Raw genomic sequence first — 16,157 nt, 5'->3', positions numbered from 1 at the left:
GAGGGAAACATAGCACCTCCTATGGCTTCCCAACAGGGTGTCAGCGTAAGGCCTGTGGGCCAATTTTGGCCCACAAAAGGCTCCAAACTGGCTAAATAAGCAAGCAGATTGTAAACATTTCAAAGAAAATATTGATTGTTTTCCAAAAGTTTTCTTAAGGTTAGCTGACAACACAACACTGAGAAGAGCTAAGATGTCTGCGATCCTGCTAAGAATGCTAGCAAATGTACATGCCTCAAAGCCATGCGGTCGGTCAGGGTGACTTTGTCAAAAAAACATGCAGAATGCAGCAGCTGGGGAAGTTTTTAGAAGATTTCATAGCATTTTGCACCAGAAGGTTTCGTTAAAACTGGATTTATACACACTTAAAAGCAACACATTACATTTACAGCATTTAAAACATAAAGAACTAGAATTTGGCACTGAGAGAGCGCAGGCCTCCGCTAAACAGATGTAAACAAACCCTGTCCAGTGTTTCCTGCAGGATAACAGTTTGGCCACGGAGGAATGTGTGGTGGTCCGGGGGTGGGGGGGGGAGCCAAGAGTTGCCGAACGGTGGGGGACGATTGAGCAGTGCAGCGTCCAAGCTGCTCCGCGGTGCACAACTGCTAATTAGCCGCAAACGCAGCGCTACTTTTTTTCTTTTTTTTCCCTGTCCGTTGTCCGGGCGCTGCAGAGTTTAGCGTGGGCGGGGTGGCCGGACTGAAAAGGTCTGGCGGAAACCCTGCCTGTCATCAATTTAAGACATAGTACTGAGGCCCTCTGCTGGATAGATACAGTACTACACTGGTCAAATGAAAGTTGTCACCTTAACGTAACTCAGCAATAAAAACAACAACACAATGACGGACATGCAGAGATGCATAACAAAGGAAACGAACAGTCCAACATCGGGTGAAATCACTTACAGACGAAGCTCTGATCAAGTTTTGAAGAGAAGCCAACTTGTGGCGACTTTGTTGTGCTGTTGCGCGACTGTTCCGTCCGTGAAACAGGTCCGACTAGGAACTAAAACTAATGTTCCGCTGGGCGGTACACCCTATCGGTCAGTGATAAAGAATCCTTTAAAAATCCGGATCATCACCAAAATTTAATGGATTCTAAGTTAGCCCAAGACCCACCTTTCCACAAAGTTTCATTGCAATCTGTCCATTACTTTTTCCGTGATCTTGCTAACAAACCAACAAACCAACAAACCAACCAACCAACCAACCAACAAACCAACAAACCGACGTGATTACATAACCTCCTGGCGGAGGTAATAACTCTCCCTTCATATAGTACAGTAAAACACACACAACTACACTTTCACCAGACACAGACACACACTCCCACTGTCACTGCTTTTCATGATCCCTCCTGCTATAGAGCTTCTGGATTTCATCTCACATTTTGTAACGGAAACAGTAAAACCAGCAGCCTGTTACTCAGGTCTCATTTACTCCACAGAGCTTCAGAGGAAAATATATCAGACAAGTTATGCATTCAAACAGTGGGCTATATGTTGAAAACGAGGTCTGTTTTCATGGAACATTGTTGGTTTTGTAACTCTGGTTATTGAAATGTTTTCGGTGCTGTTTGGAAGGTTCATGTTCAAACAGGTGAGCAGCTGCTAACAGGCGGCGTCACGTGAAGTTGATGGGAAAAGATTACAGACTTAATAAAGACAAAGAGATGTTGACAAATGCATTGAAGTCTTTCTGTTTATTCATTTATCACTTATCATGCAATTCTTATCTGGATTGAGAGAGCACCGGAGCACCTGGAGAAAACTGTCAAAGAGAAAGGTTCACATCACAAATTCACTAATTCACTGTGATTCCAGGCAATACATCTTTTCAGGAACCCATGAGGCTCAGCGTCACCATCATGATTTAAAATTCTTGAGATCTGTGTAAAATACAGAATCTTGACTTCTGTATGACTTGTACGGAAAAGATTAACTATATCTATATCTATCTATCTATCTATCTATTTATCTATATCTATCTATTTATCTATGTCTATATCTATTTATCTATCTATCTATCTATCTATCTATCTATCTATATCTATATCTATCTATCTATCTATCTATCTATCTATATATATATATATACATGGGGTTGGGGCTCGTAAGCGAGCGCCTGGTGGCCGGGCCTTTGCCCACGGGGCCCGGCCGGGCTCAGCCCGAAGGGACGACGTGGGCCTGACCTCCGGTGGGCTCATCACCCACCGAGGGAACCGTAGGGGCCGGGTGCAATGTGAATTGGGTGGCAGTCTACGGCAGGGTGCCCGGCGACCCGATCCTCAGACACAGAGACGAGCTCTAGGGACATGGAATGTCACCTCGTTGGCGGGGAAGGAGCCCAAGCTTGTGAGGGAGGTTGAGAGGTACCGGCTAGATATAGTCGGGCTCACCTCCACACATAGCCTGGGCTCTGGAACCCAACCTCTTGAGAAGGGCTGGACTCTCCACTTCTCTGGCGTTGCCTGCGGTGAGAGGCGGCAGGCTGGTGTGGGTCTGCTTATAGCCCCACAGCTCAGCCGCCATGTCTTGGAGTTCACCCCAGTGAACAAGAGGGTTGCGTCCCTGCGCCTTTGGGTCGGGGACAGGTGCCTCACTGTTGTCTCGGCTTGCGGGGCCGAGCAGCAGTGCAGAGTACCTGGCGTTCTTGGAGTCCCTGGGAGGGGTGCTGGACAGTGCTCCGACTGGGGACTCCATTGTTCTACTGGGGGATTTCAACGCCCACGTGGGCAGCGACAGTGAGACCTGGAAGGGGATGATTGGATCGCACGGCCTCCCCGATCTGAACCCGAGTGGTGTTTTGTTGTTGGACTTCTGTGCCAGTTTGTCCATGACAAACACCATGTTCGAGCACAGAGGGGTCCATAAGTGCACTTGGCACCAAGACACCCTAGGTCAGAGGTCAATGATCGACTTTATTGTTGTCATCTGACCTCCGGCCGCATGTTTCGGACACTCGGGTGAAGAGAGGAGCAGAGCTGTCGACCGATCACCACCTGGTGGTGAGTTGGATTCGCTGGCGGAGGAGGAAATCGGACAGACTTGGCAGACCCAAACGTGTTGTGAGGGTCTGCTGGGAACGTCTGGTGGAACCCTCTGTCAGCAGGGTTTTCAACTCCCACCTCCGGGAGAGCTTCTCTCATGTCCCGAGGGAGGCGGGGGACATTGAGTCCGAGTGGACCATGTTCTCCACCTCCATTGTCGAAGCAGCTGCCCGGAGCTGTGGTCGTAAGGTCTCCGGTGCCTGTCGTGGCGGCAACCCCCGAACCCGGTGGTGGACACTGGAAGTAAGGGCTGCCGTCAAGCTGAAGAAGGAGTCCTATCGAGTCTTGCTGGCTCATGGGACTCCCGAAGCAGCTGACGGGTACCGGCAGGCCAAGCGAACTGCAGCCCGAGTGGTTGTGGAGCCAAAAACTTGGGTCTGGGAGGAATTCGGGGAGGCTATGGAGATGGACTATCGGTCGGCCTCGAAGAAATTGTGGCAAACCGTCCAGCGCCTCAGGAGGGGAAAGCAGGTCTCCACTAACACTGTTTACAGTGGAGGTGGGGAGCTGCTGACCTCAACTGGGGATATTGTTGGATGGTGGAAGGAATACTTTGAGGATCTCCTCAATCCCGTCACCACATCTTCCGTGGAGAAAGCAGAGGCTGAGGTCTCAGAGATGGACTCGTCCATCACCCAAGCCGAGGTCACCGAGGTGGTCGGTAAGCTCCTCGGTGGCAAGGCACCGGGGGTGGACGAGATTCTCCCTGAGTATCTTAAGTCTCTGGATGTGCAGGGACTGTCTTGGTTGACATGTCTCTGCAACATCGCGTGGCAGTCGGGGACGGTGCCTCTGGATTGGCAGACTAGGGTGGTGGTCCCCCTGTTTAAAAAGGGGAACCGGAGGGTGTGCTCCAACTATAGGGGGATCACACTCCTCAGCCTCCCTGGGAAAGTCTATTCCAGGGTACTGGAGAGGAGGATTCGACCGATAGTCGAACCTCGGATTCAGGAGGAACAATGCGATTTTCGTCCTGGTCGTGGAACACTGGACCAGCTCTATACCCTCCATAGGGTGCTCGAGGGTTCGTGGGAGTTCGCCCAACCAGTCCACATGTGTTTTGTGGACTTGGAGAAGGCGTTCGACCGCGTCCCTCGTGGTGTCTTGTGGGGGGTGCTCCGGGAATACGGAGTCCGGGGCCCCTTGTTAAGGGCCGTCCGGTCTCTGTATGACCGGAGTAGGAGTCTGGTCCGCATTGCCGGCAGTAAGTCGGACCTGTTCCCGGTGCATGTTGGACTCCGGCAGGGCTGCCCTTTGTCACCGGTTCTGTTTATAATTTTTATGAACAGAATTTCTAGGTGCAGCCAGGGGCCGGAGCGGGTCCGGTTCGGGAACCACAGGATTTCATCTCTGCTTTTTGCAGATGATATTGTCCTGTTGGCTTCATCGAACCCGGACCTACAGCATGCACTGGGGCAGTTCGCAGCCGAGTGTGAAGCGACTGGGATGAGGATCAGCACCTCCAAATCCGAGGCCATGGTCCTCGACCGGAAGAAGGTGGCTTGCCCCCTCCAGGTCGGTGGAGAGACTCTGGCCCAAGTGGAGGAGTTTAAAGGAATTCTCCGAAGATTTTGGTCCCACGCCCTATCCCAATCATTTACAAGTGAGATAAGCTCATAAATACCTATTTTTGTGTCTGTTAGTCCAGTGCCTGCCTCCCAGCTGTTAGCATCGTAGTTAGCTTAGCTCAACTACGGCAGGTGAAGTGGAGACAGAGCCAGACTGAGAAAGTGGAAAAAAATACTCCTTCCAGTGGTCCAGGGGACGGCGTAATAGCACGCGAAGTAAATCCGAAAGGTTATAAAACTTTTTGAAAGACGTGTTTTCTTTTCAATCCCTTAAAATAATGTTTTGATCCACACATGCGCAGTGCTCCGCGGAAGGATATACCGGAGCACAGCAGTAGAAGCATAGACTCAGCCGCTGTGCGCCTGGTATATCCTTCCGCAGCGCACTATGCTTGTGCAGATCTGTGTTTGTCAAAATGCTATTTTAAGGGATTGAAAAGAAAACACGTCTTTTAAAAAGTTTTAAACCTTTCGGATTTACTTCGCGTGCTAATACGCCGTCCCCTGGACCACTGGAAGGAGTATTTTGTCCACTTTCTCAGTCTGGCTCTGTCTCCACTTCACCTGCCGTAGTTGAGCTAAGCTAACTACGATACTAACAGCTGTTAGCCAGGCACTGGACGAGCGGACACAAAAAAGGTATTTATGAGCTTATCTCACTTTGTAAATGATAGGGATAGGGCGTGGGTCCAAAATCTTCGGAGTATTCTTTTAAGTATCCGCCTTGTTCACGAGTGAGGGACGGATGGAGCGTGAGATTGACAGGTGGATCGGTGCAGCGGCTGCAGTGATGCGGTCGTTGTGTCGGTCCGTTGTGGTGAAGAGGGAGCTGAGCCGAAAGGCGAAGCTCTCGATTTACCGGTCAATCTACGTTCCCACCCTCATCTATGGTCATGAACTTTGGGTCATGACCGACAGGACAGGATCCCGGATACAAGCGGCTGAAATGAGCTTCCTGCGTAGGGTGGCTGGGCTCCCTTAGAGACAGGGTGAGGAGCTCAGTCACCAGGGAGGAGCTCGGAGTAGAGCCGCTACTCCTCCACATCCAGAGGAGCAGCTGAGGAGGCTCGGGCATCTGGTTAGGATGCCTCCTGGACGCCTCCCTAGGGAGGTGTTCCGGGCATGTCCCACTGGGAGGAGACCCCGGGGAAGACCCAGGACACGCTGGAGAGACCATGTCTCTCCGCTGGCCTGGGAACGCCTTGGGATCCTCCCAGGGGAGCTGGAGGAAGTGTCTGGGGACAGGGAAGTTTGGGCATCTCTGCTGAGACTGCTGCCTCTGCGACACGGCCCCGGATAAGCAGTAGAAAATGGATGGATGGATGGATATTTTATATGTACTATATGTGCGTAGGCCTGAAGGTAATATTATATGACTGTATAGTCAGTAAATATTGGTGTCATATAATTTTTGCACATCTTCATCTGTTTTACCCCTGTGAAGTAAATAAAGTTAAAAAGATAAACAGTCTTGTGATGGAGGCTTTCTCCTGTCATTTGGCACCTGGATCACAATGATTTTGGTGTTGCTCCTCCTGCAGTTCACCCCTTCTGGTATGGGTGCAGGAAGGAAGTCTTCCATGGGCATGCCCTCAGGAACGTATCTGTACACTGTGGTCTGAGGAAGCAAAGGTCTGTTTTCTTGACGAGGAGGAGCTGGAGCTGCTTCTCCTCTGTTGATGATATAATTTTCCACTAAAGTCTTCATGGCGCACGTGACGGCACTACCGAAATAGTAAGTCAAACCAAGGAGAAACATGTTAATCTGAGAGCTGCTGACGATTAGGTTATAAACTCGGGAACTTGTTGGGTTCTGTGCTGTGACTGGCACTCAAATGGAATATCACCACAGCCTGGCTTTCATCTCTTCTGGACACCTATGACGTCAGTATGTTGCCATGGTAACACTAATGACATCACAGCCAATGGAACTGTGTCTAAGCTCCGCCCCCTAACACAAATGAACCAATAGCGTTCAACCACTAACTTGCTAGAATTGGGGCATTGTGGGACTGGGAGACATGACACTGTGGAGGCAAACATTTTAAATTTCAAATTGTTATTACTGTTATAATAGAATAGATCTATACTTTGATAAGTCCAGTTAGAAATTTGGAATGTGTCATGTCCACCTTCCACCAGATAGCATATATACAAAGCCCACATGTGTAAAGATCAGACCAGGGGTGTCAAACATAAGGCCCGTGGGCCAAGACTGTCTCACAAGAGGCTCCAATCTGGCCCACCAAGCCACCAAAAAATTTGTACAAATACCAAGGAAAACTTAAACAAAAAAAAAAAAAACAAAAAAAAAAAAAAAAAAAAGGATTTCTTCAGAGTATAGCAGACAAAAACAACTCTGAGACCCAAGCTGAGACATCAGTGATGCTGCCATGGAAGCTCGCTACCTGGTTGATATCAAATTAGAAGTATTTTGACATTTTACTGTATTTTGTAGCAGAAAGTTTCATTAATATTGGCTTTATGTTGAGATTGTTGTCGTTTAAAGTCAGTGTTGGTAACTGTAACTTCAATTAAATATCTTTTTAACTGAATAAGTTCATGCAAAAAATGTCAATATTGTCGTTTTTAACAAACAGGGAAACATTGTTGAGAATATGTTGAAATCATAGCTTTGTTTTTTTTTTTAATACGAAATACAATTTAAATGTCTTCAAATTTTGATATATGTTTCTTTTTCGAATATTTGGATATGAAAAGGCATTAAATGTCTTAACTTTGTACTTTATTGGGTAAATCTGCAGAGAGAGAGAGTCAAACATAGTGCAAGTTTGTTGGGAAGTGGAATCACCCACCGCCAGATCTGTCACTGGAGATGTAGAAGCTTTGGTTCTTTCTGAAACAACAAAGAATCTCAGCCATGCAAACTGTGTCAGGGTATTTAGTGTGAATGTCACGTTAGCTCTCAAGACACCTGCTGGTGTGGAGGGTTTTCTTTTACTGCAAAAAAAATGACTGGAGGAGGAAAGAACATAATATATATTCTTCCTCTCCAGGAAGAATTTAGTAAGTCCCCAAAAACAAAAAAATACATTCATTCATCTCAATTAATTTTTCAGACTGTCGGAGTATCATTGGTGACTTTAGTGATCAATATATCCTGTTCATGCTATCTTTTAGATAGATAGATAGATAGATAGATAGATAGATAGACAGATAGATAGATAGATAGATAGATAGATAGATAGATAGATAGATAGATAGAGATATCTTTATGTCACTATCAAACTTGTTGGGCAACAGGTATGTACAGGGAAATATTGTTTGGCATCCTCTGTGGCAGTGTGTGAGGACAGTGTAAAAACATACTCATATAAACATATATAAAATGCTACTGTATGCCTTCTAAAGCTGCTTTAACACCTATAAATAGATAATGCATTTGAGGATATGGAAAGGCTATAGAGTGGAATATGTGTATAAAAAGAAATGTGTATTTTTGTCATTACACAAATAAAGATTTATATCGGTATGAATAATGACTGATTGATTGATTTGGATACTGTGTATTTACAAATCAGTTATAATATGCTACATTTACTCTGTGTGGTCACATTGTGCATACAACTAATAACTAAATGATTTATTACTACTAATCAGTATCTGAGTTTGCGTGCTTCATACAATGGGAGTAACTGTACTCACAGTAGCCTTTCACCGAGTTATGTGTGTCATGTTTTAATAGAAAACTCGCATCCTGCATTTACAGAGAGTCCTTTCAAAAAGCTGCAAGGCATTTTATGCATCTACTGAGCAGCCATCTTCAAGATGACTGCTGAACCCCCACACAGCCACAGACAGCACAACACACAATGCAACAGACAGCACACATCCACACAACACAGCACCACCGCACAGTCACAACCACACCCAAGAATACAGCAGGAAATGGCCAGGTCTCAAATATGTTCATAGTTTCATTGTTTCTTCTTTGTTCTACTTTTTTTTGTTTGTTTGTTTGCTTGTAAAATGCCAGATAGGTTTCACACTGTACTTTTTTTTTTAATTAATATGGCTTTATTTGAATCCACAGATCATTTCCTGGCTTTTTTTTTTTTAACATACTGGTTACTTTGGTGATTCTTTAATCATCAAAACATTGCTGAAAGGTTTTTTTTTTTTTTTTTTGAGAAGACACTGATTGCAGTTTAGAGATTAAATTTAAGAAAATCATTTCATGTTTAAAATTTAAGGAGAGCCTAAAGTTAAATGTGAGCTCTTTTTACTGTTATTTGATATTAAAAATGAAAGTATAAATCAAATAATCCAGGAAATCAATCTTAGAGGGGCCTGGATGAGATGGTTTGGACACTGCTGAGGGGAGACAGACTCTACTGGATAAATGATGTTGAAAATAGTTGGAGGAAGAGTTCAGACAAGATTCACGGATATGGTGACGATGGATTTGGAGATGTCTGTTGCTGAAGGAAAAGCTGATAAATACTTGTTTTCAATTCAATTCAGTTTTATTTCTATATCGCCAAATTCAACGCAGTCAATTCAAAACACTTTTACAGAGCAAAACCAACAATTCCACATGAGCAAGTAGAGGATGGAAGAAAGGAAAAAAAACTGCCTTTAACTGGGAGAAACCTGTAGAACCAGACTCAGAGGAGACTTTGTCCTGTTCCGGTTGGGATTGGGGGACAGAATGAGAGAAAAGGACGGGGCAGACAGGTTGTCAAGAGCTTCATAGCTTAAAAGAAGAACTTTAAATTATCGATTTAGCAGGAAGTCAGTGAGGAGAAGCTAATATTCATGTGATATGATCGCTACTCTAGTTCCTGTCAAAACTCTGACTGCAGCATCGTGAATCAGCTGATGACTCTCCAGCAGTTATGTGGATTCATTTTTTAGTTTCACGCTGATGTTCCTGATTTTTGAGACATTCCAGGTGAAAGAAGGCAGTCGCAGGGGAAGTCCGGGTCCAAAGAAACTTCAGAACATTCTGAGCTCAGTTCAGTGCGAGTCGTTCAGATGTGTCCTTTGACCTTCATGAGTGTTTGTGCTGAGTGGAGCAGCATCGGCCTTGTCGTCGTCAGGTACTCCACTCAGCAGTTTGAAAATGTCCCAGATCACCGAGGAAGCTTGTCGGGAGGCAGAAATCTACCGTGATGCTGGAGTCGTAAGTAATTCCACTTCGTTTCATGTCTGCCCTCATGGAAAGTGGTAAAACCTCCACTTCTACTCTTCTTTCAGGACGGCGTGATCATTGAAAACATGCACGATATCCCGTACGTGTTTGACGTGGGTCCGGAGGTGGTCGCCTGTATGACTGCGGTGTGCACGGCCGTGAGGAGCGCCTGTCCTCTCCTGCCCACTGGAGTGCAGATACTGTCCTCTGCTAACCAGCAGGCGCTGGCCGTGGCCTTGGCTTCAGGTCCGTCCTGTCTGTCCTTTATAAAAATCCTGTCTCCCTAAATAGAAAGCAACAAAATACTACACAAGATACTTTATAATGCTGGGGTGTCAGCAGAAAGGATTACTTTTAGAAGCGTCCTGAGAGTGGCACACACAACTCAACAGAGAGCTGAGCTGAGATACTATCAGAGACGCTGCCATGAAAGACAGAAAGCCATGCTGTCAGAATGCAGCAGCTACAGGACAAGTTTTATGATATTTCACCTTATTTTACACCAGAAAGTTTCATTAAAATTGACCTCATGTTGAGATTAGAGATATTTTCTGAAGTTATTATTTGGTTTTGAGAAATTATAGACATTTTCATCAAGGTATACTCTGCACCACAGCAAATAAATTTAAAAGCAAATACATACATTTAAAGCAAATACATTTAAAGGTGCACTATTTTTTGCACTATTTTACCCAGTCTTTATGTGGCCACTGAACTGGTGACCCCTGGTATATTGCAAAACAGACTGACAGTGCATAACAACAGCTTAATATTGATCTTATACTGTCCTCCATTGGCAGAAATTAAATCAATATGATTGATTTAATAAGTAAAATAAAGCAGTCACCTTTGACACTGGAACTGAAACACTAACTTTAAGCTCATTCATGGTCCTTCATTCTAATTTTTATTCTTTTCCTTTTACTGAGGAGTTAAGCTCTAAATAGAAGAAATTCTTGTCTCATCTCACCCGGCCTCTGCTGACTGTCTCTTACCTTTTAGCCGCATGTTGTCTCAGCGACTCTCAGATCATTTGTCCATTCATGGAATCATGCCTGATTCAGACCCAACAGTCTAGTGCAGATGTGATGATTGCAGGTGTGGATTTCATCCGGGCCGAGGGCTTCGTGTTTTCTCACGTGGCCGACGAGGGCCTGCTGAACGCCTGCGCCGGGGACTTACTGAGATATCGCAGACGCATCGGAGCGGATCATGTGCAGATCTTCACCGACGTGAAGAAGAAGCACAGGTGAGCTGAACCCCTGGTGAGCCGCTGAAACACGAATAGAAGGTCTATTATATGTTTGATGTTTCTCATTACTGCCTGAAAGCCAGTCGAGTCCCAAATAGGTGGAGTTACCCAATACACACGTGTACAGTTTTTACTCCCAGCTCCGGTCCGGCAGCAGTTTATTGTAAATTAACAGTTTTATCCTCCAGGCACTCTGGTTTCCTCCCACAGTCCAAAAACATGCATGTGAGGTTAACTGGTGCCACTAAGCTGCCCCAAGCTGTGAGTGTGTGAGTGTGTGTGGGGATCTGTTTGCCCTGCGATGGACTGGAGACCTGTCCAGGGTCTGTCCTGCTGGCGCCCACAGTGAGCTGGATCCAGCATACTGTTATAGAGGCGATGAAGTGCTACTATAGATGGATGATGGATAGATGAATGGATGAAGTGTATCTGTTGCCTTGCAGCTCTCATGCCCTGACGTCAGATGTGAGCATTGAGGAGACGGCCCGTGCAGCCGAGTTCTTCCTGTCAGACGGACTCATCATCACAGGAACGGCCACCGGAGTACAGGCCGACCCGCAGGAGCTCAGAGGTGTGGCACACGCTCGCACTCGCACACACACACACACACACGTGCACACACGCCATGTTTTATGCAGAGTACTGGTCATTGAAGAAGACTTTTTATTGCTGGGGGAAAGGTAAAGAGAACGGAGCCACTCCTGGATGGAATAGGGTTGTCGTGAGGAACTCACACTGCTATTGTCAGTGAACACTGAAAATAAAGTGAAGTGAAAACCCAGATTGTCCTTCCATCGAAGGATGAAATAAAGTTTCAGTCAGCTCTCTGAAACAGGGCCCAGTTCTCTGTGAAATAACCAGTTGCTCACTTCACTTATCTTCATGTGATGACAGTCAAATGTCAGGACCTGTAGGTAAAACATAACGCCAAACAACACATCCATGAAGAAGAGATCATGACAGCTGATAGGGAAACATGGAGGCAACAAACTGGAAACTTTATACTGTAATTTCACTTTTCAACACAAGTAACAGAAGCCTTCTGCTTTAAAATCTGCTTCTGAGTAACTGATTAACTCAGTCAGAACTAAAATGCCAATGTTAGTGTGGTTTGTGCAGCTTTTACGGCACAAGTTTATAATAGAGACATTACAGTTAATGTTTCAGAATAATTCAAGTGTTGCTGGGAAAAACATGTCTGAACCACATCAAACTGGAAACTTCCTACTGATGTTTGATCCAGACAGTTTTCTCATTTTTACTTTAAAGCCCACAACCACTGTCAGAGTCATTTACAACCAAAAAATCTGCTAATTTCTTTCAAATGGTGTTAAATGCAGCCTGTCCTGTCTCATCCATCCTCCACTGCAAAACATTCACATCCGTCACATCAGTGACTTTGTGAAAGACCACATTCCTTTGAGAACGTCCACCGCAGCAGAAGACCAGCTCCGGTGTGGAGCAGGAGGAACATGAAGCTCCACACATTAAAGAGGTGGAAACGTTCCTTCTCAAGTCAACAGTCAGTAGAAGCCAGAGCCTTGTCAGTGCTGAGGACGGTGCTGGAGGAGACCAGGTCTCCAGGTCTCCATGCAGTGAGTGGTCTGTTGGCAGGGAAGTCCTTCATCCAGCTGCTGAGGTGTCTGAGAGAAATTTGATGACTGTTTTTTGGAATTTCTTGAGAACAATTAACAGCAGGACGTCTCATCATCCCTCCATCTCAGGTAGCGTGGTAAGCCTGCAGTTCCCCGTGTGTCCAGCAGGTGTACGGGAACATAAAAAGTTCTATTTATAGGAGTAAGCTTCTGATTAAAGCTGTTTTCTCTTTCTTTTGCAGAGGTTTCCCGGTCTGTGAACATCCCGGTGCTGATCGGTTCTGGCGTGACCTTTGACAATATGGAGAGTTACCTGGACGCCAGTGGAATAATCATCGGTTCTCACTTCAAGCTGGGCGGTCACTGGGCCAACGCAGTCGACCCCCACCGAGTGAAGAGGTTCATGGGAAAGATCCGCAGCCTTCGGGAGTAAGAGGGAAACATAGCACCTCCTATGGCTTCCCAACAGGGTGTCAGCGTAAGGCCTGTGGGCCAATTTTGGCCCACAAAAGGCTCCAAACTGGCTAAATAAGCAAGCAGATTGTAAACATTTCAAAGAAAATATTGATTGTTTTCCAAAAGTTTTCTTAAGGTTAGCTGACAACACAACACTGAGAAGAGCTAAGATGTCTGCGATCCTGCTAAGAATGCTAGCAAATGTACATGCCTCAAAGCCATGCGGTCGGTCAGGGTGACTTTGTCAAAAAAACATGCAGAATGCAGCAGCTGGGGAAGTTTTTAGAAGATTTCATAGCATTTTGCACCAGAAGGTTTCGTTAAAACTGGATTTATACACACTTAAAAGCAACACATTACATTTACAGCATTTAAAACATAAAGAACTAGAATTTGGCACTGAGAGAGCGCAGGCCTCCGCTAAACAGATGTAAACAAACCCTGTCCAGTGTTTCCTGCAGGATAACAGTTTGGCCACGGAGGAATGTGTGGTGGTCCGGGGGTGGGGGGGGGAGCCAAGAGTTGCCGAACGGTGGGGGACGATTGAGCAGTGCAGCGTCCAAGCTGCTCCGCGGTGCACAACTGCTAATTAGCCGCAAACGCAGCGCTACTTTTTTTCTTTTTTTTCCCTGTCCGTTGTCCGGGCGCTGCAGAGTTTAGCGTGGGCGGGGTGGCCGGACTGAAAAGGTCTGGCGGAAACCCTGCCTGTCATCAATTTAAGACATAGTACTGAGGCCCTCTGCTGGATAGATACAGTACTACACTGGTCAAATGAAAGTTGTCACCTTAACGTAACTCAGCAATAAAAACAACAACACAATGACGGACATGCAGAGATGCATAACAAAGGAAACGAACAGTCCAACATCGGGTGAAATCACTTACAGACGAAGCTCTGATCAAGTTTTGAAGAGAAGCCAACTTGTGGCGACTTTGTTGTGCTGTTGCGCGACTGTTCCGTCCGTGAAACAGGTCCGACTAGGAACTAAAACTAATGTTCCGCTGGGCGGTACACCCTATCGGTCAGTGATAAAGAATCCTTTAAAAATCCGGATCATCACCAAAATTTAATGGATTCTAAGTTAGCCCAAGACCCACCTTTCCACAAAGTTTCATTGCAATCTGTCCATTACTTTTTCCGTGATCTTGCTAACAAACCAACAAACCAACAAACCAACCAACCAACCAACCAACAAACCAACAAACCGACGTGATTACATAACCTCCTGGCGGAGGTAATAACTCTCCCTTCATATAGTACAGTAAAACACACACAACTACACTTTCACCAGACACAGACACACACTCCCACTGTCACTGCTTTTCATGATCCCTCCTGCTATAGAGCTTCTTGATTTCATCTCACATTTTGTAACGGAAACAGTAAAACCAGCAGCCTGTTACTCAGGTCTCATTTACTCCACAGAGCTTCAGAGGAAAATATATCAGACAAGTTATGCATTCAAACAGTGGGCTATATGTTGAAAACGAGGTCTGTTTTCATGGAACATTGTTGGTTTTGTAACTCTGGTTATTGAAATGTTTTCGGTGCTGTTTGGAAGGTTCATGTTCAAACAGGTGAGCAGCTGCTAACAGGCGGCGTCACGTGACGTTGATGGGAAAAGATTACAGACTTAATAAAGACAAATAGATGTTGACAAATGTATTGAAGTCTTTCTGTTTATTCATTTATCACTTATCATGCAATTCTTATCTGGATTGAGAGAGCACCGGAGCACCTGGAGAAAACTGTCAAAGAGAAAGGTTCACATCACAAATTCACTAATTCACTGTGATTCCAGGCAATACATCTTTTCAGGAACCCATGAGGCTCAGCGTCACCATCACGATTTAAAATTCTTGAGATCTATGTAAAATACAGAATCTTGACTTGTGTATGACTTGTACGGAAAAGATTAACTATATCTATATCTATCTATCTATCTATCTATATCTATCTATTTATCTATGTCTATATCTATTTATCTATCTATCTATCTATCTATCTATGTCTATATCTATCTATCTATCTATCTATCTATATATATGTATATCTATCTATCTATCTATATATATATATATACATGGGGTTGGGGCTCGTAAGCGAGCGCCTGGTGGCCGGGCCTTTGCCCACGGGGCCCGGCCGGGCTCAGCCCGAAGGGACGACGTGGGCCTGACCTCCGGTGGGCTCATCACCCACCGAGGGAACCGTAGGGGCCGGGTGCAATGTGAATTGGGTGGCAGTCTATGGCAGGGTGACCGGCGACCCGATCCTCAGACACAGAGACGAGCTCGAGGGACATGGAATGTCACCTCGTTGGCGGGGAAGGAGCCCAAGCTTGTGAGGGAGGTTGAGAGGTACCGGCTAGATATAGTCGGGCTCACCTCCACACATAGCCTGGGCTCTGGAACCCAACCTCTTGAGAAGGGCTGGACTCTCCACTTCTCTGGCGTTGCCTGCGGTGAGAGGCGGCAGGCTGGTGTGGGTCTGCTTATAGCCCCACAGCTCAGCCGCCATGTCTTGGAGTTCACCCCAGTGAACAAGAGGGTCGCATTCCTGCGCCTTTGGGTCGGGGACAGGTGCCTCACTGTTGTCTCGGCTTGCGGGGCCGAGCAGCAGTGCAGAGTACCTGGCGTTCTTGGAGTCCCTGGGAGGGGTGCTGGACAGTGCTCCGACTGGGGACTCCATTGTTCTACTGGGGGATTTCAACGCCCACGTGGGCAGCGACAGTGAGACCTGGAAGGGGATGATTGGATCGCACGGCCTCCCCGATCTGAACCCGAGTGGTGTTTTGTTGTTGGACTTCTGTGCCAGTTTGTCCATGACAAACACCATGTTCGAGCACAGAGGGGTCCATAAGTGCACTTGGCACCAAGACACCCTAGGTCAGAGGTCAATGATCGACTTTATTGTTGTCATCTGACCTCCGGCCGCATGTTTCGGACACTCGGGTGAAGAGAGGAGCAGAGCTGTCGACCGATCACCACCTGGTGGTGAGTTGGATTCGCTGGCGGAGGAGGAAATCGGACAGACTTGGCAGACCCAAACGTGTTGTGAGGGTCTGCTGGGAACGTCTGGT

The 16,157-nt window shown here is 46.2% G+C and overlaps 1 protein-coding gene across 1 annotated transcript; it reads left to right on the top strand.

Moving 5' to 3' along the window:
• The first annotated feature begins 9,507 nt into the window (after positions 1–9,507).
• LOC115389963 (uncharacterized protein F13E9.13, mitochondrial-like) lies at positions 9,508–13,054 on the top strand. The gene is made up of 6 exons (XM_030093557.1): positions 9,508–9,559; positions 9,662–9,765; positions 9,840–10,020; positions 10,873–11,023; positions 11,470–11,597; positions 12,864–13,054. The coding sequence occupies exons 1-6, from the start codon at positions 9,508–9,510 to the stop codon at positions 13,052–13,054; spliced, it is 807 nt and encodes a 268-aa protein (XP_029949417.1).
• Positions 13,055–16,157: the final 3,103 nt, after the last annotated feature.

The sequence above is a fragment of the Salarias fasciatus genome, chromosome 1 (assembly GCF_902148845.1).
Source record: "Salarias fasciatus chromosome 1, fSalaFa1.1, whole genome shotgun sequence".
Classification (NCBI taxonomy): domain Eukaryota; kingdom Metazoa; phylum Chordata; class Actinopteri; order Blenniiformes; family Blenniidae; genus Salarias; species Salarias fasciatus.
The sequence above is the reverse complement of the archived record's forward strand: the minus strand, read 5'-3'. Positions and strand labels throughout refer to the sequence as shown.

Coding starts and splice junctions, on each gene's coding strand:
- LOC115389963 (XM_030093557.1), top strand. CDS start 9,508: ATGTTCCTGATTTTTGAGACATTCCAGGTGAAAGAAGGCAGTCGCAGG. Junction 9,766..9,839: donor TCTACCGTGATGCTGGAGTC/GTAAGTAATTCC, acceptor CTCTTCTTTCAG/GACGGCGTGATCATTGAAAA. Junction 11,024..11,469: donor GACGTGAAGAAGAAGCACAG/GTGAGCTGAACC, acceptor GTTGCCTTGCAG/CTCTCATGCCCTGACGTCAG.